The following is a 23,082-nucleotide window of genomic DNA, read 5'->3' on the forward strand; positions in this document are numbered from 1 at the left end:
TTTGCCCATTTCTTTCAGTCTAGGTGAGGCTTCCACTTCCATTCTGAAAATCCTTTTTTTAATCTTTATGTTCTTGAGCAACCACCCCATCCCATCTCTTTCTTTACCCGTTCTCATCTAAGTTCTCAAAGGAATGGTCTTCACTCATTTTCATTTCCTCCTACTCCATTCTCTTTCCCACCCACTGGATTTTGGCTTGTGCTTGTACATCTCTACCAAAACTCCTTGCTAAGGTTCCTCTTTGTCAAATCCTACTTCTATGTCATCAGTCCTTGCTTTATTGGACTTCTCTGCTCCATTTGGCACTGTCAGTCACTCTTCCTTCTGAAAGCTTTCTACTTCCTTAAAACTTTTTACTTCTCCATTTCCTGCATTCTCCCAGAACTTACTGTTAATTCTCAGGTTTCTTTCTGGGATATGCTTCCTCTACGAACTTTTTATAAGGTTGGAGTAATCATCTGTGTTTCTCTGCTCTTCTTATTCTACATGCTCTTAAAGAGGAGTATTGAGTATTGAATGGCACCCTTAAATTATAGACAAGTTATAAAAACTGATATCTAGGGTTACATGGTAACAGTCACATAAAAATTTGAATTGTTATCTTTCTATACATGTTCTATGTTGCTCATCAGTTCATTTGAGTTTCAGATGCTCCAGCTGCTTTTTACTTTGTCTCTATTTCCTAAAGGTACTTAGTGTGTCTAGAATTGGAATGAGCATTGGTCTCTAATAGTTCTGCATTAATTGTGAATCCCTGAAAAAAAAAAGTGTAAGTCTATTAAAAACAAGTTAATTTCATCTTGTCATTTTTCTAGATAATATATTCTGGTGTAGGCAGTCCATTTCTTAAGCAAGTTTGCAATAAACAGTTTCCCCTCAAGGTTGATATCATAGGCAAACACCTTTTGCTGTAACAGCCGGCAAGAGGTAATGAAAGATTAGCTTACATTATGATTCATTAGTTCAAAATGTCAGAATAAAGTGGATCTGCTGCATCCCGCAAGCCTCTTATTCTTTAGAAGAGCATACATGTTTTGCTTTTCTAATGTTAATAGATTCACTGTTTTTATTTTCTCCTACTTTCCCCCCCCCCCCCTCCCACCAGGCCAAACTCAGACAATCGGCGCCAGGGTGGCAGAGAGAGATTGGCCAGTACCAGTGACAAGGGAAGCATGGCTGTGGAGTCTGCCAAGGAGACCCGCTACTGTGCAGTGTGCAATGACTATGCCTCAGGCTACCATTATGGCGTCTGGTCCTGTGAGGGCTGTAAGGCCTTCTTCAAGAGAAGTATTCAAGGTAATAGTGTGTTGAAAACAACTTATTCCATTTTTAATCCTGAGGGTAAGCAACTGAAAAAGGAAGGCATATGAGCAGTCCTTTGTAGAAGAAAACTCTAATACCCGGTAGGTACACTAGTATGTCGGGTAGAAACATGGAGAAAAACAAAGTTCTCAGGGGAAAGAGTTGACGAAGAGATCAGGGCAGTTGTAGCTGAGTAATTATGCTTCCTCCATTGGCACGATCCAAGCAGTCTTGAGCAACTCTATAGGAAGGGGACTTTAATAGCTGGGTCTGGAGAGGTCTGTGCCCTGATTAGGGGATGGCAGGTGGGTATTCATTTGTTGCAGGTAGCTAGGCTTACATGATACCCTGTAAGATGAGTTGTCTCTACATTATTGCTTTTCCACCTTGGCTGTGTGCAGATATGCATTCTGTTCTGATCTTTGCTCCAGACCACCTGTTCTTTGCACCAATTCTAACTTGACAGGTTCTTCCCTTGCTCTTCCTCCATCTCTTTGTTGTCTCAGTGGATGATATCACTTTTGCTAAAATGAGAAGACTCAATAGCTGGTGACCTGTAATAGGGACATATTATCAGTAGAAGTGGTTAGTAAGTATTTACTTGTAACATTTCATTCACCTGTGTGCCTGGATCCTCTTTTGTATGTGGCTTACCAAGAGCAGCTTCTCCCTTCTACTGCCAGCTCCAATTTATTTGTACTCCAAGAATGTCTATATTGTTGCATTTTATAGGATGCCCTGGGGGAAACATAAATCATTTCTACTACCTAAAGTATCTATGGTAAAAATCCTTTGTCTGACAGGAATAGCAGTCTGACAGGAGTTTAGGTTAGCTGAATTAACTTTGTCTTGGTCCATTTTATTTATTTATTTATTTGTCTTCGTCCATCTTAAAAGCAGCTTTTGACAGTTATTACTTTCAACATCTTTTAGAAACTTACTGTAAGATTTGTACTTTTTTGTTGGATTTTTTAATAAAATTAATGATATTCTCTGATAGTAAATTTTTGTTAATATACATACATGTACACACACAAATAGAGATAAATAAATAAATATACACATGGATATGTATATATACACACATATGTGTTAAAGCAACATAGATTATTTAATTTTACCACTTAATACTATCTTAATTTAGAAAAACGATATTTCTATTTGGTTTAGGTTAGCATAAGCCCCCAGAGGTCTTTCAACAACTGTATTCATTTGTGATATTACTTTTTATTTGCTTTTATGTATTCTAAAATAGCATTATTTTCACCAAACATTTAATCTGGTATTGACAAATCATCTGACAGAGGTAGATTTAGTGAACAGGTTCAACTACAAACTTGGATAAGTCATTTATCTGAGACAGTTCTCTCATCTATAAAAATGATTGAGAGCAACTTTCAGCAGCATTTTTTTTTTTTTTTTTTTTTTGTTGGTAAAAGGCCAGATAGTAACTGTTTTAGGCTTTGTAGTCCTTGTTGCAACTACTCAGCCCTGACATTGTGGCCTATAAGGAACCATAGACAATATATAAGTAAGTGGGTGTATGCCAATAAAACTGTATACAAAAGCAGACCAGAACTGACCTGGGAGCCATAATTTGCTGATCTTTGATTTAATGTATGGGAAGGGAATAGATTGTTTCTAAATCTAAAGTTTTGACTATTCATGTTTATTAAAAACTTACTCTGTACCTGTGCAAGATGTTCTGAGAGAAATCAAAATATGTGTAAGATATAATCTGTAATCCCACAAAATTTGGAATTTATTTGGGAAATTTATTGGGGAGGCAAAGATACTTGTTCTTATGATACAATTAGAGAGTAAGTCAGGATAGGGATAAAGTGCTATTATATGATAAAGATAAGGAAAATAATGGATGAATATAAGAAAACAAATATTTTCAGTTGTAAAAGTCAAATTACTAATATTAAAGATAGAAAGGACTTTTCTTCAAGGAATAACACCAATACTCTCACAAGTTATTTTCATGCTGTTTGTTCAGCATTGAAGAGTGTACTATATAACTTCACATCAGACTGAGTATTGTCTCTGAGCATTAAGGCATTAGAGCAAAAAAACACAGTAAAGAAAAATAATGCACTTAAAAAAATAGTGAAGGAAATGTGAGCTAATAAAAATAAATATTTTATTGGTATGGCATTATCTCAAGTTCAGATATTTAGAAAATTTCTGCGTACTCTTTGATGGTTAAAAGATATATCTTATCTCCATCTTGTATGTATAGACTAAATAGTAGGATTTCATTGTACTATAAATTATATTATATAAAATTTTACTGTATATATAAATGGCATAAACTGCAATTTCTGCCTGGCTTCAGAAACTTCTTATCATGGTATGAAGTCACTTAAATAAGCTTTATTAAATGAGGTGAATATTGAGTCCACAGTTTTAGAAGAAGCATAGAAATGAAGCAGAGATATTAACTTTTAGAGATAAGGAGGGACCTTAAAAATGATTCGGTTTATGGGTTCATTCATTTATTCATTGATTACCTCTACTAGGCAAAGCACTGTGGAAGGCCCTAGAGATACAATTATAAGAAAGACATGGTCCTTATTCTCATAGACCTTAAAAGGTAGTGGGAGAGTTGCACAAATAAACTGGCCACTAAATAACAGTGTGACATGTGCCAAGGTGAGGGTGAGTGAAGGGTTTTATATAGGAGTCCAGACTTCACTCGGTCCTGGTGAGGGTTGAGTCAGGCTCTGAGGAGTTTTCCCGATTCAAATTTAAGTCTGGAGGATGAGTCAAATGAGCAGAATGAAGGAGAAAGGGATGGATGTTCACAGGAATGAGCATATGAGCAAAGACCAGGAGATGAAAGGGAGTTTGGGGAGTTCTGTGAATAGAAATTAACAAAATTAATTGACCATTAGATCAAACAAAGACATTCTTGGCCATGTATTTATTCTTGATTATGTAAAAATAAAGTAGTTTATTTCCTTCTTACTTCAATGGTGTTTCTATGTATTTGGCTTGTTTGTGCATATAAAAAGGAAATACCAGAGCAAGTTTAGTGGTTTCTTATCCCATTTTCTCATCATAGTCTTGATAACATGCAACTAAAAAGTTTTACTGAACTTCTTTGGCTCTTTATAAGTCACACTGACCCTCAAACCTATTTAAGGACAGTGAAGGGTCTGACATGCAGGTAGAAACTTCTGAAGATGCTGTAGCTGTCCCTGTTTTTCTTGTTATGTAAGAAGAGAGATAGAAATGAGTATCCATCAGATTACTCTAGTGCTCTAAGTGTTTTAGTTGAAGAGGTAAAGTGTTTGATTTGAAAGCATACAAATTTTCATCCACTACTTAGTGTATAAACTTGATTACTCAAGAAATTGAGTAATGGCCTTCAGTTGAACATACTCCTTTTTTTTTTTTTTTTTTTTAAAGCAAAGTCAAGGATGCTATTTAAGGGAGGGGTAAAATGGGATAGTACATGAACTTGTTAATCATTGCAGATGGAGAAGCAGTGTTTCTTAAGCTGTGTTGTAGGCAAAGACCTTGGATGAGTTATATAAGCAGATTTGATTACAGGTACCATCTTTGAGTACCACCTTGGACTCAAGGAAAAAAGACTCCACTGAGCTCCCTGCTTCTCTGACATTATTATTTCAAATGTTCATGAGGTACAGTGGAGTCCCAAGCCTATCTGTATACCACTAACTATGTTGCCACTTCATATTATCTCTCTCAGATGTACAAAGAATATAATTAGATCAAACAGACATGGCCCAGGCAGGTGTTGACTTAAAGGTTAGCTAAGACCAGAAGGACATCAGAGTGGTATCATGGTGGAGTCTGGTTATGGTTCAAGGCAGTGAGGCATTAGGTCCCACCAGGAAACTGACAAGCTTTGTCCATTAGGCCTTGGAAAGCGTCAGGGGTGGGTGGTGGGGGGGTTTGACATTCCAGCACCCTGGATAGCTCCCCCAATAGTGCCTGAGTGTAAGCAGAGCCTGACTTTCTGAACTTCAGCCCATTTAGTTGGCTCCATCCATTTTGTAGAGCTGTATTAAGAGAGAACTTAGGCCTTTTGTGCTTGGTCTTCCAAGATGGATTAGGTTTTACATTTAGTTTCATATTTCTAGTCACCTTCTGGCTTGACATATGTACCCGTGCCTGGAAAAGGCCAGCAGATGGGGGAGAAGTGGTGGTTGCTCTCTCATTATCTAGCTATTTTATCTCTGGAATCTGTTCAGAGATAGAGCTCAAAGTTGAAGTCTTGAAATATATGCACACAAAAATTGAAATTTTGATCTCCATATTCCAAACTTGCCCCTCTACCCTCTAGTCTCCATGCAACAGCAGGAGAAATCTTTTAAATGTATTCATCATGTCATGTGGTCTTTCCCTTAAAACTCACACTGCACTTCAAGTCCAGATTCCCTCCTATGGCTTATATTACTCTACAGTCTCTTAGTCCTGCTTATTTCTCCCCCTGTTCATTATAATCCAGCCACATTGGCCTTCTTTCTCTTCCTCCAACACACCAACCATGTTCCTTCCTCAGGACCTCAGCACATTTTTCCCTTTGCTTGCAACACTCGCATCTTTACTTGGCTGGCTCCTTGTCATTCAGATCTCTGCCTAAGATCACTTTCTCAGAGAAAAAGACCATGTCATGTCAGTATCTTCAGAGAATCTTCCATGATTACCCTAGCCAAAGTAATCCTACAAATGTTTGCCCCTAGTTTTTTTCTTTTTTTTTTTTCTACTCCATTACCCTTATTTTTCTTTAAGGCCCTTAAACCCTTAATGAAGTTCTCTTATTTGTTCATTTGGTTGATGACTGTCAGTCTGTACCAGGTGCTGCTTCCCCATATTCCTGCCTGAACTTGGATTTAAGCTCAGTGAAAGCTGATTTCAGGTCTGGCCTGCCCTGTTGTTTACTGTTGCTCCAGTACCTCTAGTAGTGTTGGGCACATCTCCGCTAAATAGATTAGGACAAGAAGTCTAAAGAATGGTAGATAAGACCTGCTAGAAGACCTCAGAGAAGGAAGAAATTTCACTGGGTAAGGCTGGCAGGAGGCGGACTAATACAAGTGGTATATTTGACATAAGCCTAGAAAGAAATGAAGGATTTTCATAGGCAGCCAGCAGTTTGGAAAATAATTCCAGAAATGTGAAATAGCATAAACCAAGAAAAGCTCAGGGAAAACTGGGTAAATAACCCTTGAGAGAACAGAGGGCTCATTGTCCTCTCTCTGCCTCTTTGCTTTTCCTCTTCAGCTTTTAAAAAGTTGGCATTCCCTAGCATCTACAGTCTCTTTTCCTTTCACTTCCCCATCCTTTTCTCCAACCGGTTTCCTAGGTGGTCTCATGCATATCTGTTTATGGGTTGAATTGTGCTTCCCCAAAAGCCATGTTGAAGTCCTAACCCCCAGTACCTCGGTATTTCCAAATAAGTCACCATAGATATAATTAGTTGAAGTCATATTGGAGTAGGGTGGACCCTTGATCCAGTAGGACTAGTGTCCTTATAAGAAGGGCATTTGGATGCAGAGACAGACAGGAGAATGCTGTAAGACCACAGAGAGAGATTGGAGGGATGCGTCTACATGCCAAAGAACACCAAAGATTGCTGGCAAAAACGAGAAGCTAGAAAGAGGCAAGAAAGTGGTGTTCCCCGCAGCTTTCAGAGAGTGTGTAGCCCTGCTGACAAGCCTCTGGAATTCTGAGACAATACTTTATGTTGTGTTAAGTTACTCATTTGTGGTCCTTTGTCATGGAAGCCCTAGGGAAACAATATTTAAGACCTAAAGTGTCACAACTATGCAGGTATCTCCCACATCGAGCTCCTGCCTCAACCTGGTTTCTTAGTGACTCCCATGTGTCTTCATCTGACACTGGCTACTCTTCCTGGTGAGCGCTGTTGATATCTGTTTCCTCAGGCACCCACCCTGAAAACTGTAGAGTCAGCTGTCTTCATCTTCTCACCCCTGATGTTTCCCATCAGAACTGTTGTGTAGCTCTGTTGAGACCACTTCTTTAATGTGCATTCATCCAATTCTTGCTAACATTCCCTGGGATCATTGAAATAATTTAATGTTTACTTTTGCCTTCTCCTTCACTTAAACCATTTGCTTTATTTGGTTTTCCTTCTTCCAAGCCATTCTGTGCACTGCCAGTCTACTAATGTTCTTAAGGCAAATCCCTAGTCATGTCAATACCTTTTACAGAATGCTTTAATGACTTCCATGGCCCAGGGAAGAGTCCTAAGACCACTGTTCAAGGATTTCCAAGTCACTGTTTGTACATTTGAAGTAAACTTTTTTATACTGGACTACTTGCTGTTACTCAAATATGAGCATTCCATTTCTCTGCTGGGAGTTACTTCCCAAACTTACCTGTAAAATCTCTTCCTATTCTAGTCAAAAGTTACTCTCATCTAAACTTCTCTGGTGTTAATGCAGCAGTTCTCTCTCTCCTGTGGCCCTCTCTGTCTGGGACTGCGAGTGTCTGTGTAGAGAGATGGGTCTTTCCCTTACTGAATGTGAGCACCTCACAGGTAAGGCCCAGATCAAGGCTTCATATTGTAGGAATCACTCAGTGCATAAACAAAAGTATGAGAGGAGGGTTAGGATCAGTTTGTGGGCCTCAGGCAACACAAAACCATTACGCTTTTTCAATCATGGGAGAGAGAGGACAGAACACACTTTAATTAAGATTAACCTGCCAGAGGCATATAGGAGAGACTACAGAGGGAGAGACTGGAAGCATGAAGACTAAGTTGGCTGGTATTCCAATAGTTTAGACAGGCTAAAAGTCTGGACTTTTGGGTATTTGTGAAATGAGGAAGAAAGGGAATAGACTGAAGGATATTATAATGGAAGGATCTAGGTGGTTTTTTTTTTTTTTTAAAGATTTTATTTATTTATTTGAGAGAGAGAGAATGAGAGACAAAGAGCAGCAGAGGGGGAGGGTCAGAGGGAGAAGCAGACTCACTGCTGAGCAGGAAGCCCGATGTGGGACTCGATCCCGGGACTCCAGGATCATGACCTGAGCTGAAGGCAGTCGCTTAACCAACTGAGCCACCCAGGCACCCAGGATCTAGGTGGTTTTAAGGTGATTCTGTATGGGATGTCTGGGAGAGAAGGAAGTGAAGAGGTTCACACACAGAGGGAAAATAATGGTGTCATCACCTGAGGTGAGAAAAGCAAGAGAAAGGCCAATCAGAGAGGGGTTGTGGTAACTTCAATTCCAGATACTGAGTTTGACATGATAGCTGGGTGTCTGGACAGAATTACCCGGCAGTTACAGAAAGAGAATCAGCGCTCTGCAGACAATCCCGGGGTGGGGATTTGAATCAATTCCCTCAATTAATATATTAACAAAACTTGGTGGAAAGAATGGTTAACTACTTCCTGAAGGTTGCCCATTATTAATAGTGGAGAAGTAACTCCAGAAACTTCCTTTTAATTCTCATAATAATGTATTATGAGTTCCCTGCATCTTACCAAAACCTTGTAAGAAACACTCTCATTATTAAAAGTGTATGTTTGAGGCCCCTCTAAAGAAGAAAATCACAAATTAGCCCAACAGGCCGAATGTTGCTCTCCAGGAGCTTACAATTTAAAAGAGAACATGCTGGTTCCATCACATAGAGCAATAGTACAAATAGTAAACAGCAGGAACAAATAGTAGCATTTTTATGACTTTCAAATAAAAAACAGGTTGTTGTTTTTTTTTCCAAATTATTTATACCATGGAAGTCCATAGGCATCATTTCTGACCCAGAGTTTGTCCAATCCTTCCATTATTTCTACTTCTAATTTTTTTTTTTAAGATTTTATTTATTTATTCATGAGAAACAGAGAGAGAGAGAGAGGCAGAGGGAGAGGCAGAGGGAGAAGCAGGCTCCCAAGGAGCAGGGAGCCCGATGCGGGACTCGATCCCCAGGACTCTGGGATCATGACCTGAGCCGAAGGCAGATGCTTAACCACCTGAGCCACCCAGGCGCCCCTCTACTTCTAATTTTTTTAAAAGATTTTATTTATTTGACAGAGAGAGAGCACAAGCAGGGGGAGGGCAGGCAGAGGGAGAGGGAGAAGCAGGCTCCCTGCCGAGCAAGGAGCCCGATGCAGGGCTCCATCCCAGGACCCTGGGATCACGACCTGAGCCGAAGGTAGATGCGTAACTGACTGAGCCACCCAGATGCCTCTCTACTTCTAATTTTTACTCTCCATCTTGTAGTCACATGCATGTTGTACAGCAGAGAAATAAGACCAGTAAGGCTGAAGGGCAGAAGAGTTTCAGTGTGTTACACATATGAGTATCATGTAATTTTCAAATGAAAGCATTTGTAATGAAACTTTTTGAAAGAAAGGCCTTACCCCCAGGTAGTGGTAAATTTGCTAGATATTTAGCTCCTGGGTCTCATCAGACAAACAAAAAGGCACAACCCTGAAATTCAAGACCTGAAAACCTCCTTCCATGTAAGAATGTCCTTCTCCTTACCAATTTTAAGGGCTTGTTACTCTAATTGCTATAGTATGAAATCAGATGTGTGCATGCACATGCGCACATACATTGGGAGAAGGGCTCAGAAAAGCAAAATCATAGTCTTTTTACCTGTGAAATGGTAGTGGCTCTTCCTTTTTTTCCCCTTTGGCCAAGTAATCTTTATCTTGGAGATAATTAAGACAAAATGCATCTGACAAAATCAGTATAGAACCCCTATTTCTTGGCAGCTCTTGTGGACACAGCTGAAGCTTTCAGAGGTCTTTAAAAACCATGGCAACAAATGCCTTTGAAGGATAAGCAAAGGTTCCAAATGTTTTTAATCGCTGGTGTTTTTTATGCTACCACTTCAAGCATTCTTCTCTATTTTTTGTTCATTTGATTGAAATTAAATTTCCAATTTCCCTACTAAGTGGTTCTGTCCTGGTGATGGCATTGACTGTTTCCATTAAAGTGGTAGAGTTTGTGCCCATATACAGTGTTAAGCATATCAACAATTCCATTAGAAAGCCCTATTCGCACAAAATTTTGCCCCAAATTATAGATAGCCTTTAATTGGCACATTTTTCAAAGGGCATCAACTAGCCCTCATAATTATGTGCTGACATTGTTCTTACAAAACCTACCAGTGGTGGCCCATGGCCCAATTCTGCCCAAATTTCTCTTTCCTTCATAGAAAGCTGCTGTCAATACCTTTAAAACGCTGTATTTTTTAAAGAGAATGGCCTGTTTTTCTGATACTCATTCAGAGAAAGGTATGCTTTGAGAAGTCGGCTGCTCATTTCTTTTTTTTTTATAAAGATTTTATTTTATTTATTTATTTGAGAGAGAGAGAATGAGAGACAGAGAGCACGAGAGGGAAGAGGGTCAGAGGGAGAAGCAGACCCCCTGCTGAGCAGGGACCCCGATGCGGGACTCGATCCAGGGACTCCAGGATCATGACCTGAGCCGAAGGCAGTCGCTTAACCAACTGAGCCACCCAGGCGCCCTCATTTCCGAACTATATAATATACTTTACTGTTTCAGGTCTATATATACAGGTTATACTGTAGCCAGCTTGCCCGGCTTTTTGATTGAGAAAGAACATTCAAGAAAAATCTACTTCATAGATATATCATCTACTTTGTAAAATTTTTCTTGCTATTATGTTAATTCTCTGCTCACGTGCAAGTTATAGAGCAGATTTGATATTTTTAAAAATATTTTACTTATTTATTTGAGAGAGAGCGAGAGCAAGAGAGAGAGAGCAAAAGTGGGGTGAAGGGCAGAGGGAGAAGCAGACTCTGCTGAGCAGGGAGCCTGATGTGGGTCTTGATCCTGGGACTCCGGGATCATGACCTGAGCCAAAGGCAGATGCCCAACCAACTGAGCCACCCAGGCGCCCCAGATTTGGTATTTTTAAAGGAAAGAAATACTTGACTTGAGAGAGAATATAGTGGGGAGAGTATTCCTATTATTTTCCCCATTTTCATCTTCCTTTAGCTGCAATGGAAAGAGATTTTATTTTTTCAGCTGCTAAGGCATAAGGGAAAAAAAGAAGAAAACAACTTAGTTATTATTAATTATTAACTATAATATCTCCCTGCAATAGGTCCTGTTCTATTTTCTTTGAGAGAGAGTGTATGGTTTTAAAATTTTATCCAAATGAACGTCATTTTTATCTGATTTGTTTCGCAGTTTCAGAATCATGTATCATGTATTAGAAAGTACGGAGCGAATGGGTGGCTAGCTTACATTTATAAATATGAAATTTTTATGATTAAAATCTAAGCACAATGACTTAAAATAATGGCGGCATCCCTTTAGTATATTTCATTAAGTGACGCATACAATATTTTCCTTATACAGCAGAGAAGAGAAATTACACTTCTTAAGATAATCAGATTTCATGATCATTTTGTTCCTTTGACACTTTAGAGTTACTCATAAGGGAATTCATTTGAACATTGTATTAAGAGTGCATTTACCAATACTGTTAACCAGGGCCATGGTGGTACCTCATAGTCACCACAGAGATGGTTTTCTTCTTTATTTTGTTTTGTTTTGTTGTGTTTTTGATTGCTAGCCTACCGATTACTCCAAGGATGCCCGTCCCACTCCACAAGCACTTGCATACCAGCCCTGTCTTTTCCTCTACCTCATGCACAATCCCTTGCACTGACTGGCTCCTGTGCTTGTTAAGTTAATTTGCTCCATGTCTTCACCAAACCCTTGTGGGATTTGTGTTTTCCTCACCTGTGTTATCGGGTACATACCATTTTTTTCCCCTTCTCACCACCCAAGCTGGCTTCTAAGGAGTGTGGTCTCTCTTTTATGAGACTCAATCCTTGGTTTTCCTTCCCGTCCTCTTCCTAGCACATGTGTATACATCCACAGACCTCCCTGCTCGAGTTCCTCACAAATGCAAAAATATATAACCTGGAGACCCTGAAATCCACTGAAGAATTCAGCTTGTGCACAGAGGGAAAGGTTGCAATATGTATTACACCACAGAAGAGTTCAACTCAGCAATTGCAGGAGAAGTTGCAAAACAGTATACAGGGACAGAAGGGTCTTTCAGATGATAACGTTAATGAGTTGAGAGGAGGGAGCAGGCACAGTGCTCTGGAGTAAACTTGAAGACATTGTGGAGGAGATGGTGCTTCAACTGGTACCCATCCCGAGGACCAGGCAGAGAATTCTACTTCATTTTAAGTGCCCCGTGATTTGTTGTTGTGATTACATCCTCCCTTCTGCATGTTCAATGCTGTGGAGTGTTCTATAGTATTTTAGAAGAGTGTGGGTTTTTAAAAACGACCTATTTTAAAAATATCCCATGTGTCTCTCTGTATCGCTATTATTAGCAGTAAGTCTATTATGTACCCAGAGGTTGATAATACTTTATTCGTTTCCACGATGTGAGTAATGGTTTATTTCAGCTTATTTTTGAAGTTTGACGAGTGATGTTAATAAAAATCCAAAGATGTTCCTCTGTAGTAATACAGAATACAGCTATTCTGGGGGTAAATATATGTGATAGTTGATGTGGAAGAAAACAGTTGGTCCCAAGCTAAGATAAATTTAGGGAGGCTCAGCTTAGACTTCATAATTTTTATGTTTGCAACTATCTTGATATTTTTCCTGGTGTTAGCTTTATGAGATACTTTATGAAGGGATGTTTTTAAAAATGGCCAGGGACTTTTGCTTTCAAGAATTGATAAACTTTCCCATAATGTGAACCATTAGTAGGTGATAAACTTAGATACATCCTTTAATTTTTAAAAGCATGGCAGTAAACCTGATCTTGGAGAAGGAAGACAATGGTTCGGTTAGTTTCATCAATTATATACAAGATATTTGAAGGGGTTCATTTCCCCTCCCTCCACTCTCTCTATAATACTTGATCTTAAGGTTGGCACTTATTGATGCAGCGTGAGATGCATGAGAAGACAGAAGTATATGAATGTAGATCCCAGAAATGGGCTTTTTCCATTCTGCTGCCTATTCTGGCAGTGTTCCTTCCTGAATTTTTGTAAATCCAAGGGAAGGGCAGGAGAAGCAAAGTGTGTGCTGGCTTGGCTTCGGGGCTCGGGGACCCTTCTCCTTTTTCCTGCTTTTGTTCTCACATCTGTTTACTGAACCGATGAAGCACATCCGAGTCACAATCCCTGACTTTGGATCCATTTTCCCCAGAAATACAAATACTGTTAAGAGCCTTGTGGACCATTCATTGCTCATAAAATGCCTCTTAGTTTTTCTAAATATAAGATAGGAGAAAGAGCTTGAGTCAAAGGTTTCTTGTAAACACTTTCTTGTGTGTGTGTGTGTATTCACATACACATGCACATACACATAGGTACATACATAATTGTGCATATTCATATACATACTATATAGAGGGAAAGGAATATGTATAAACTTGGGACATATGTACTCTAAAATATTAACAGTGAGTATCTCTGAGTGATAGAATTATGGCTAAATTGTATTTTTTTGCTTATGTACATTTTAATCTTCCTACAATAAGCATTTTTTACTTGTAATATAAAAACATTATTTTAAAAAGCCATGTTGCAATTGATTAACCGATTTCACGCTAGTATTTTCCTTACTCTTTCCTAAGTAGAGAAAGATTATTATGGGTCTAGCAAGTCTTCATACTTTATTTTCGAAATGTCTTTATTCTTTGTTCGCAAGATGCCAAGTTTGCACTGAAGTGCAGCTTTCATTTCATTATTCATGAACCCAAGTGAAATTACATCAGGTGGACATTAGGTAGCTGAAGCCCCCAAAATATTATTTCTTTTGAGTTGTTGAGAAGCTATAACAAAGGAAGAGAAAGAAAGGCCTTAGAGCACCTGGCCTGATCAGCAACGTCATGCAGCCAAACAGTGATTACTCTCACCATACATCCCAGGGAGCAGGAACCAGCATGGGAGGGGCTGGGTGTTACCAGTTTGTTGATTGCAGTTGCATGGTAATAGAACTGAAACCTTGCAGAAACTGGAATTGCAATCCTGATGCCCAGACCTAGGGGCTCTTAACTTCCTTTTCATATTTCTCAAGTCCCACTACCTTCAAAAGTCTTCTTTATAATCCCAAAGGATGCCTTGAGAGTCTTAAAATTTAGTCATTCAAGAGGAGTAGGATTAGTAAGAATTTTTTCCCTTTTGATTTGAATATGGCCTATAGCCATTGAAGTTCTGGGTTGGGATGTGGCTTTCATCACTTGCTGTCTTAGCCTTTTGCCTAAGGCACTAGACTAAGTATGCATTAGACCGGCATTTCCATGACATTTCAAGAATCAGGAACACTTTAAAAGGGGATACAATTTGAGGGCCTGCACATGACAGTGGTTATACTGTTCTTTAGCGTCCCCTAATTGAGTAAGTACATTCTGACAACAAGCTTTCATGAAAAGAGTGGTGCCTTCCAGTGCATTTGCATCTTACATTTGCCATAAAGCCCACACTCATTTGAATGGACTGCATACATTAGATCAGTCTGGAGACAGTGCTTGATCCTCCCCTTGCTTGTCTGCCCTGTGCCATCAACTCCCTCTTGCCAGTGGCATTGGAAGCAACTGGTGAAATGAACTCTAGCAATCCATTCTGCTCCCACTTCTTCATTTAGAAATAGAAATTTTGTATTTATTTTATTCTGAAAACAGTTGGATAAAAGGTAGGAAAGTCATTTTGAAGTAACTGGAGAAATTGAAAGCAAAGCGTTATCTTTTACTATAATGGACTCATCACTGCAGTGATTCCCTTTTGCTTGTTCAAAAGTACATCTATACCGGGGCACCTGGGTGGCTCAGTCGTTAAGCGTCTGCCTTCAGCTCAGGTCATGATCCCAGGGTCCTGGGATCGAGCCCCGCATCGGGCTCCCTGCTCGGCGGGAAGCCTGCTTCTGCCTCTCCCACTCCCCCTGCTTGTGTTCCCTCTCTCGCTGTCTCTCTCTCTCTGTCAAATAAAATCTTAAAAAAAAAAAAAAAAAGTACATCTATACCTTTAAGAAGCTCTTGGGATAGAAAAATTCCCAATGACAAGGTGCTGACACTGTCTTCTGGGATAAACTGTCTGAAGTCGCAGGGAGTTCTGAGCTCTGCATTGGCTCCTGGCAGCCCAGGTTCAGGGTTAGTAGTCCAAGTGTAGAGCATTTTCTCAGGGCTCACGTGCCCCTAGGATAAGCTGTTTCTTCTTTCCTCGGGGCAGAGACAGAATATTTGGTTGCATTAACTCTTAGAAATATCACAAGTGTCTTAGTGATTTTCTTTTGTTTTTTTGTGATTTTCTTTTTAGAGATATTTAATTTTCTCACTTGACTCTCATAATGCTGGAGCTTCTTTATCCACATGAATTTTAGTTTTCGAGGCCATTCTTTTAAAGCTCTTCATTTTCACCTCCTTGAGAAGGGATCTCTTAAAATCCTGCTACTGCTACTCGATCCACCCCTTTGCTCTTGTAGAGTTTGCTTGCACGTGGTGAAAACTGTCAGAGCCTAGGAAGCATGGACACAGACAAGGTCAAGAAAGTTGGGTGGGACTGAGGAGGGGCAGAGGATCATGGGATGTGCAATCTGGCAGCTGACGTGGGCCCTGCCCTTACCACGTGGAAAGGCAGCTTTGCCTGAGGAGAGGCAGCAGCTGATTGGGAGGTAGAGACCAGACAGTGAATCATAATGGCTGGATTTTGAGGGAGAGAAAGGGGATGATTCTGAGATTGTTGAGTCAGGATGTGCGATTTTTTTTTTTTTTTTTTGGATGCATTTGGACGACTGAGCAACAAGACTGGAAGTTGAATTTGAGATGTGTCCTTCCCCATTACACTGCTTCTTGATCCATTCTTGTTTGTTTTTAGTATTTTATTTGTGAATTAATGTATTACTTTCAATTGCTGAATTATTCCCCCTAAGGAGTTTAGCTTTGTATTTTAAGTAGAAACAAGATCACTCACACCTGATCTGGTGTGGTCTCATTTAGGACTGCCCTTTTGCTTAAAACTATAACTGGATTAGGGATTGCTGTGACTTGTAGTTCACGGTATGAGGTCATTTAAGTACTTAATAGTATATTTAAAGTGAAAGGAGTAGAAATTAAAGACTGAATCATTTACCAAGAAATAACAGGTCAGGTTGATTTATTTTTGCAAGACTTGGTAGAGATTTGTTCCCTTCTTCAAAATCGGCTTTGTTTCAATTACCAATTAAGTGGAGTGAACTATTATAAAAAGGCATATGAGTCAGGCTACAGTAGCATTTTTCCAAGAAAATCTTTACAGGAACAGTCATTATGGGGCTATCTGCTTCGTACCTGCTGATATGGCAGGAGATCCAGAAGGGGTCAGAAAAACAAAGCTTCATGTTCATTAACCTTTTACTTTTTCCTTCTTTCACCCATTTTTTTTTTCAACTTTCATGACTTATGATATACAAAATAGCATGACTGTTCTTTACCCTCAATGTATTTTTTGCATTTTTAATCCAGGTCATAGTTTGTCACAATTTATTAAGGATAGCTAATAAAAATGATTATCACATGAGACTTTGCTGTATAATTATAAATTGCCATAAAAATATTTAGTTATCATTATTATGGCTTATCAGCTATATCATCTTAGCAAAACTATTTCAGGTATTAAGTAGATCTTCTGGTTTCAAGTGACCAAAATCGAATTCAAACTAGCTTTGGGGTGGGGGCAAAGAGTAAGTTTTGGTGGAAGGCTACTTGAGTGTCTTGGTTAACTGCAGTAGTGGTGGGGGTACAGCTGGACCTTGGGACCGTGGGCCCAGGGATTCAGAGCCCGTCAGAACCCCAGCCATGCCTCTGCTCCTCTCTCTGTGCCAGCTTCATGCTCTCTGTAAACTTGCATTTCCCCTAAGAAGGGAAGGGAACCAGCTGCCAAGCCTCACATCCTATGACATTCTTCCATTTAGAAGATATTAGCAGAAGGGCTCTGATGGGCTCGCCTTTGGTCAGGGACACATTGCTAAACCAACTAGCTGTTGTGGGACAGAGTCACATTTCACAGGTGATCCTGGAGCTTACCCTGAGTAGGGGGCTGTTCCAGAGAAAAGGATAGCGTTGTGAGCCAGACACCCCTAGGTGTCTATCAAGTTGTCTCTGAACTTCTATTTCCTCAGTTATAAATGGCACAGTGATTTCTACGTTACTGGACTGATAGAGTGGTTAGAGATTATGCTTAACCTGTAAAGAGTCATCATCATTTTTACCTCCCACTGGTTCTATCAAGTTTCCTCTAATGTATCTTTCTACTCTGAGGCTAAATAGAGCAAATACCTTAACATTTCATTATTTTGCTTCTAAATCATCTTTATCTTACTTCTTAAACATAAATTTCTTTCTCATAGCCAGCACCTGAAAATTAGTTAACATTTCCACCACAAAACCAAAGGAAGGGAGTCAGGGATTTGAAAATTTCTCTGTGGATGTCTACCTCTTACCTCTGCTTCTTTATCTTATTTAGAATGTTGGAGCCCGCCTGGGTGGCTCAATTGGTTGGGCGTCCAACTCTTGATTTTGGCTCATGTTGTGATCTTAGGGTCATGGAATCGAGCCCTGCATCGGGCTCTGCACTCAGTGGGGAGTCTGCTTCTCTCCCTCTCCCCCTGCCTCTACTTGTGCGAGCCTTCTCTCTCTCTCTCAAATAAATAGATAAATCTTTGGGAAAAAAAAAAAAAGAATGTCAAGTTGGGGCGCCTGGGTGGCTCAGTCAGTTGAATGACTCTTGATTTCTGCTCAGGGTCTTGATCTCAGGGTCGTGAGTTAAAGCCCCGTGTTGGGGCTACTTAAAAAAAAAAAAAAAGAATGTCAAGCTTTGGAGAGCACGGACAGTGTATCCTTGGGACTCTCAAAATATCAAGTACAGGTATCCTTCGTTTTCTGAATGTTCATGTTAGGCCACTTCACTTTTATGAAAGACCTACATTAGTAATAGCTTTTACTGTAAAAGCAAAATCCTCTTCAGATTTTTTTTCAGTTAGCAAAAGCAGGTACTAATGTAGGTCTTCCGTAAAAGCCATGTGGCCTTAATGCAAACTTTTGGAAAGCAGGGGACACTCTTTGCTTTATACCATTTTGTCTTGTAAAGGGTTTTGTAGGAATGTTCTACTTTTGGGTGGGGAGGGGGCAGAAACTTATATCTAGCTTCTTGCATATAGCAGACTCAAAATTGCTTGAATGAATGAATGTTTTTCCTGCTACATCGCTTCTTTTTTTAAAAAATTTTATGTAGTCTTCCCTTATTTAAAATATCCTTTAAAAAAGAACAAATATAGTGCTTAACTTGCATTGTATGGAATTAGAGGCAAATACTTTTTAAATGAAAACTTGTTGGATCTATAGATTATTGGGATAGACTTTATCTTATGGTTGGGTGAGTTTAAATAGTCCGTTTTAAATCTTGCCATGTCTTTGATAGTGACACAAGGAATATAATCTCTTTCTATGAAAGCATTCCCAAAGAGTGGGCTCGGCTTCCAAATTAGCCTAGAATTTTTTAGTAAATTAGAAAAAAAAAACTTCATAATAACCTTTATAATTGCCACTTCAAGATGGGAATTTGGAGTGACACCAAATTATTAATCAGTAGAAAAGAGTAGATTTCAAAAAGGTAATTATACCAAATTTAACACCTCTTGAAATATATTCTGTTAAATAAACATAGTCCCTCTTCCCTGTTCTTATTTGTAAGTAATGACAGTAATTCAGGTACCTTGAATCAGAAATCAGAGTACGATTGGCTTAATAGTTTGGGGCTTACTTCTGGCTATAGATGACTTTTGTCCTTTATCTTCTTGGACAGAAGAGACAGCCACGTTCTCTTTAAAGCCCAGAAGAGAATTATTAGTGTAGTTTAGCTCTTCTCGAAGAGGCATGTTATGACTTCCCCACATTCCTGGACAGTTAGACTGTAATTCTTGGTTGTTTGAAAAGGTGTTTGAATGTATTTTAAGAACCTCGAATAAATGGCTATTTTTCTTACAGTTTTGCTTGCTTTTTCAAGCTACTAGAATAGCCTCCAGCTCTGATAGTTAGCTGTATGCTGACTGGAGTGAATTCTTTTGATATGACGAAGTGTTTTGGATGATTTACATTTCACTGCATAAATGTAGCCTCGCAAGTTAGGGATGTGAAGAGAGTTAAGGGTAAAAAGGGATTATTTAACTACTAAGAAAATGATAGGTTATTATAGACTGATTTGAGGGTATTGTCATTCAGGTGCTGTCCCTACAAATTAGAGCTCTTCCAATCTAGGGTTTTAATATCTAAAAATGATGGCTAACGTTTAATGCCCTGCACCAGGCTCCTTGTTTTGGGTTTTATATGCATCATCTCATTTAATCTTCCATGAAATTCTAGGAAGTTAGCTCTATAATTGTTCCCATTTTGTAGGTGAGGAAGCTGAGGCATTTAAGAAATAAAACCAGCATCAACCCAACTAGTTGGAGTACAGAATCCATTGTGTTCTCTTAACTGTTGTGTTCTATTGCCTCCCTCAAGGGAGGAATCCTTCTAAAAGGGACACTGGGAGTGAGGGCCGCCACTGTAGCCAGCTCCTTGTCCCACTAGGTTTAAAGGCAAGAAGAGAGGGGCACAGAATTGGCTGGAATTAGTCCAGCTTGCCAAGGGGAACTGGGCTGTTACCATGCATGGGGCAGAACCTGGGGCCCCCCGTGTGCCTCCTTATATCCTGCCTGGCAAAGGATAAAGGTTACTGATGACTTCACCCTCTATATGGAGAGGAAACCTCGGTCCCTCAAGGGATAAAGGTTTGGGTCAGGCCCAGCAGGTGCAGGAGGAGAGTCACAGGTACTCAGGATGGCTTTGGAATAGGAGCAGAAACAGACTGGAGCCTCTGCCTGTGGTTTGGGTGTCTGCTACTCGTTCTTTGCTGGAGTATCTGCAGGTCGAAAAACACAGCTCACGCTTAGCCCTTTTCCTATTCTTTATAAAAGAAATGTGGTAGTTTTCCCTTGCTTAACAAGGTTCTGGTGGTTAAGTTTATTACTTAGTCCAGGGGTTGTAAAGTAGAGAGAAATGACTGCTGGGTGGGTGGTAGCAGAATCAGAAAAGGAATAAAGATTGTTAATGCCAGGCTGGTTTTGGTTAGAAATTTTTTTAAATGCCTTTTTTAAATTATTATTTTGATTATTATTAAAAAAAACTATGAATACACATGTTATATGTTAAACAGTATAAGATGGTACATGATGTAAAGTTAACACCTTCCTCTGGTCCCATACCAAAATTCATGCTTTCTTTCTTGATAGGTAAACACTATTAATAGTTTCATCCAAAAATTGCCTATATATACACACACACATACACTTATAGACATAGGTATATTTTGGTTATGTAAGTGGCATTATACTCTACACATTATTCTGTGAAATAACTTTTCTCACTGAATAATATATATTGGAGATTTTTCCATAGTGGTACATATAGGTCTCATTTTTTTTAAATGGCTGTATTTTAGTCCATAGTAATACATTCTCTTGGCACAAAGTTTTATGGTTGACCAAGTGTTTACATATATTATCTCTCTGGGCCTCATAGCAGCCACTAAGGGAGACCCAGAGGGATTGCCTGGTCAACTGGGATCCTGTGAAGCCTAGGACTCAAACATGAGTCCAGTGCTCTGTGCACTGTAACGTTCCCCAAATACACCCATATTCCTTCTATTTAGTGCAGCAAGTATCAAAAGACCCAGAGGGATTGCCTGGTCAACTGGGATCCCATGAAACCTAGGACTGAAACATGAGTCCAGTGCCCTGAGCACTGTGGGATGTTCCCCAACTATGCCCATATTCCTTCCATTTAGTGCAGCAAGTACAAATGGAGATTGGCTCTTCAGCAGTAAAAAAAAAAAAAAAAAATCACCAATCTAGAACCCCAAGAAGCCAGATGAAAAGGAAGTATGTTCCTCCGGGAGGTGAGAAAAGAGAGTGATCAATTTAGAACCAGAATGGGCTCTTCTTCCCTTCCCTTTCATAGACGAGAGCATGGGGCCAAGAATCTAACTGTTTAGCTTGTTCAAGGCACTCAGACCATTTTCCTTCTGGAGGCTAATTCTCAAGGTTGGTGGTGGGGGTGGGGTGGAGAGGAGACTGTTGACTTTTCCAGGCTCTCGTTTTCATTAGCTGGAATGGGGTGTGAACAAGCATATAGACTGAGAAGTCCGAACACCCTTGAGAAATGAGAAAACTCCTTTCCGAGCATTGTGGAGTGGCTCTTCTGAGAGTCTCCTCATAGGGCAGTCTGGCCACATAGACCTGAGCTGTCTGGATGCCCAGGAAGTGTGGATTTAATACAGTCCCACACATTTGTTTACTGAACATCTAAAATTCATCTGGATCTTTGCTAGGCTGCAGGGCTAGGTGTCAGCGAAACTGTCCCCAACCATGAGGACTAGAAAATGCATGAGAATATCTATGTTACTTTGAGTTAAATTTACCATGCAAATAAGGACAAATAAATACAAAACAGTTGTCCTTATGCACAGGTTTAGTTTTATCAAACAGCTCTCATGTAAAGGTTCATTGGCAATACAATGGATGAACCTATTTATTTCTACTTGTTGGGAGAAATTGTTTTTCAAGCTGAGAATGTAGACTGGTAGTTATTTCTAAGTCTGACAGACTGTCTTTTGGCTTATTTCCTCACTTTTGAAATGGACTTAAAGATAAAAAGAGAATAACAACTCCTGTTCAAATATGCTAGAGGAGTCTTTTGGCCATTGAAACAGAAGCTCCTTCCTCTTCTTTCATGACTTTATCAGGATGCCTGGGAGGAACTTCACTAGGGACTTCATTTTGGAGGGCTCCTGATGAAGGATGAAACCCCTTATTTAACATTTAGGTGGCCAGAAGCTTAAAGGACATTCATTATTCCAGACCACGTCAGATCTGAGTAAACACCTTCTTTCCCTTCTCTCTGAAAGCACTGCAGTGATCATGCAGGAGTGGGAGGGTGGGACAGTGTGCTTCTCAGTGGCACGTGGAATCCAGGACGTAAGCACAATGCAGCTCAGGGTCTCTGAGTTTTGCCCTCTTGCTCTGGTTCCCCCTCCCCCATTTCCCTCTTACTTGTTTCCTCAGCTTTGGACAAGAGCACTTTGAAATAGTTTCTACTGCTTTTGGACATCGGTGTTTGGACTTTAAATGACTCTAAGTTGGGAGAAAGCTTGGGGAACTCTCTGGAAACAGTTGAACAGACCAAAGGAGAGAGGTCCGGAGGCGAGCTGAATGCTGCCTGGCGTTGAACTAATCACACTGCTCTCTTTTGTGTGATGCTTATCTATTGTCCCAGAAGAAGCAATTTCAGAAAGTCCTTTTCTGGGCTGTAGAACAGCTCTTGCTTATTTGTTGAGCCTTAAGAGGCATTACTGAAAGTAGTTCATTGTCTCTGGTGTATTACAAGGAGATGGTGGTCACTGATTTCATTATGTTTTCCTTTATTGCAGCTGTTGGTTTGATCCTGGGCCAGGTGCTTAAAACAATTGTGGTTTCACAGATGATAAGCAAGGCTGGACAAGGAGAGGGATCATGTCGTTACCCTGGCCAAAATTTTTAGCAGACTGGGGTCTGAAAAGGGCAAATCGAGGATTTCCTCTTCATTTTCATTTGGAAAAAAAATTTCCATGACAATTATCCTTCCTAGAATTCCTTTAAGTATTTTTTCCTTTAAAAATATCCTTAGATACAAATAATATTTTTATTTCCTGTAAAATATACCAGAATTGACTAGCTGCAAAATATAATTTGGGCTGCATTATTAAGGCATGTCGTTTT

At 39.7% G+C, this 23,082-nt stretch overlaps 1 protein-coding gene across 6 annotated transcripts in view; it reads left to right on the forward strand.

Moving 5' to 3' along the window:
- The window catches only part of ESR1 (estrogen receptor 1), a 329,307-nt gene that overhangs the window by 123,475 nt on the left and 182,750 nt on the right, over nt 1–23,082 (forward strand). For all 6 annotated transcript variants that reach the window (XM_081829167.1, XM_081829171.1, XM_081829166.1 and 3 more), the window contains one exon: nt 1,106–1,296. In XM_081829167.1, the coding sequence (XP_081685293.1) occupies nt 1,106–1,296 (191 nt within the window). The remainder of the gene's footprint in view (nt 1–1,105; nt 1,297–23,082) is intronic.

Source organism: Leptonychotes weddellii, chromosome 8 (genome assembly GCF_054177405.1).
Source record: "Leptonychotes weddellii isolate Sample4059 chromosome 8, ASM5417740v2, whole genome shotgun sequence".
NCBI lineage: Eukaryota > Metazoa > Chordata > Mammalia > Carnivora > Phocidae > Leptonychotes > Leptonychotes weddellii.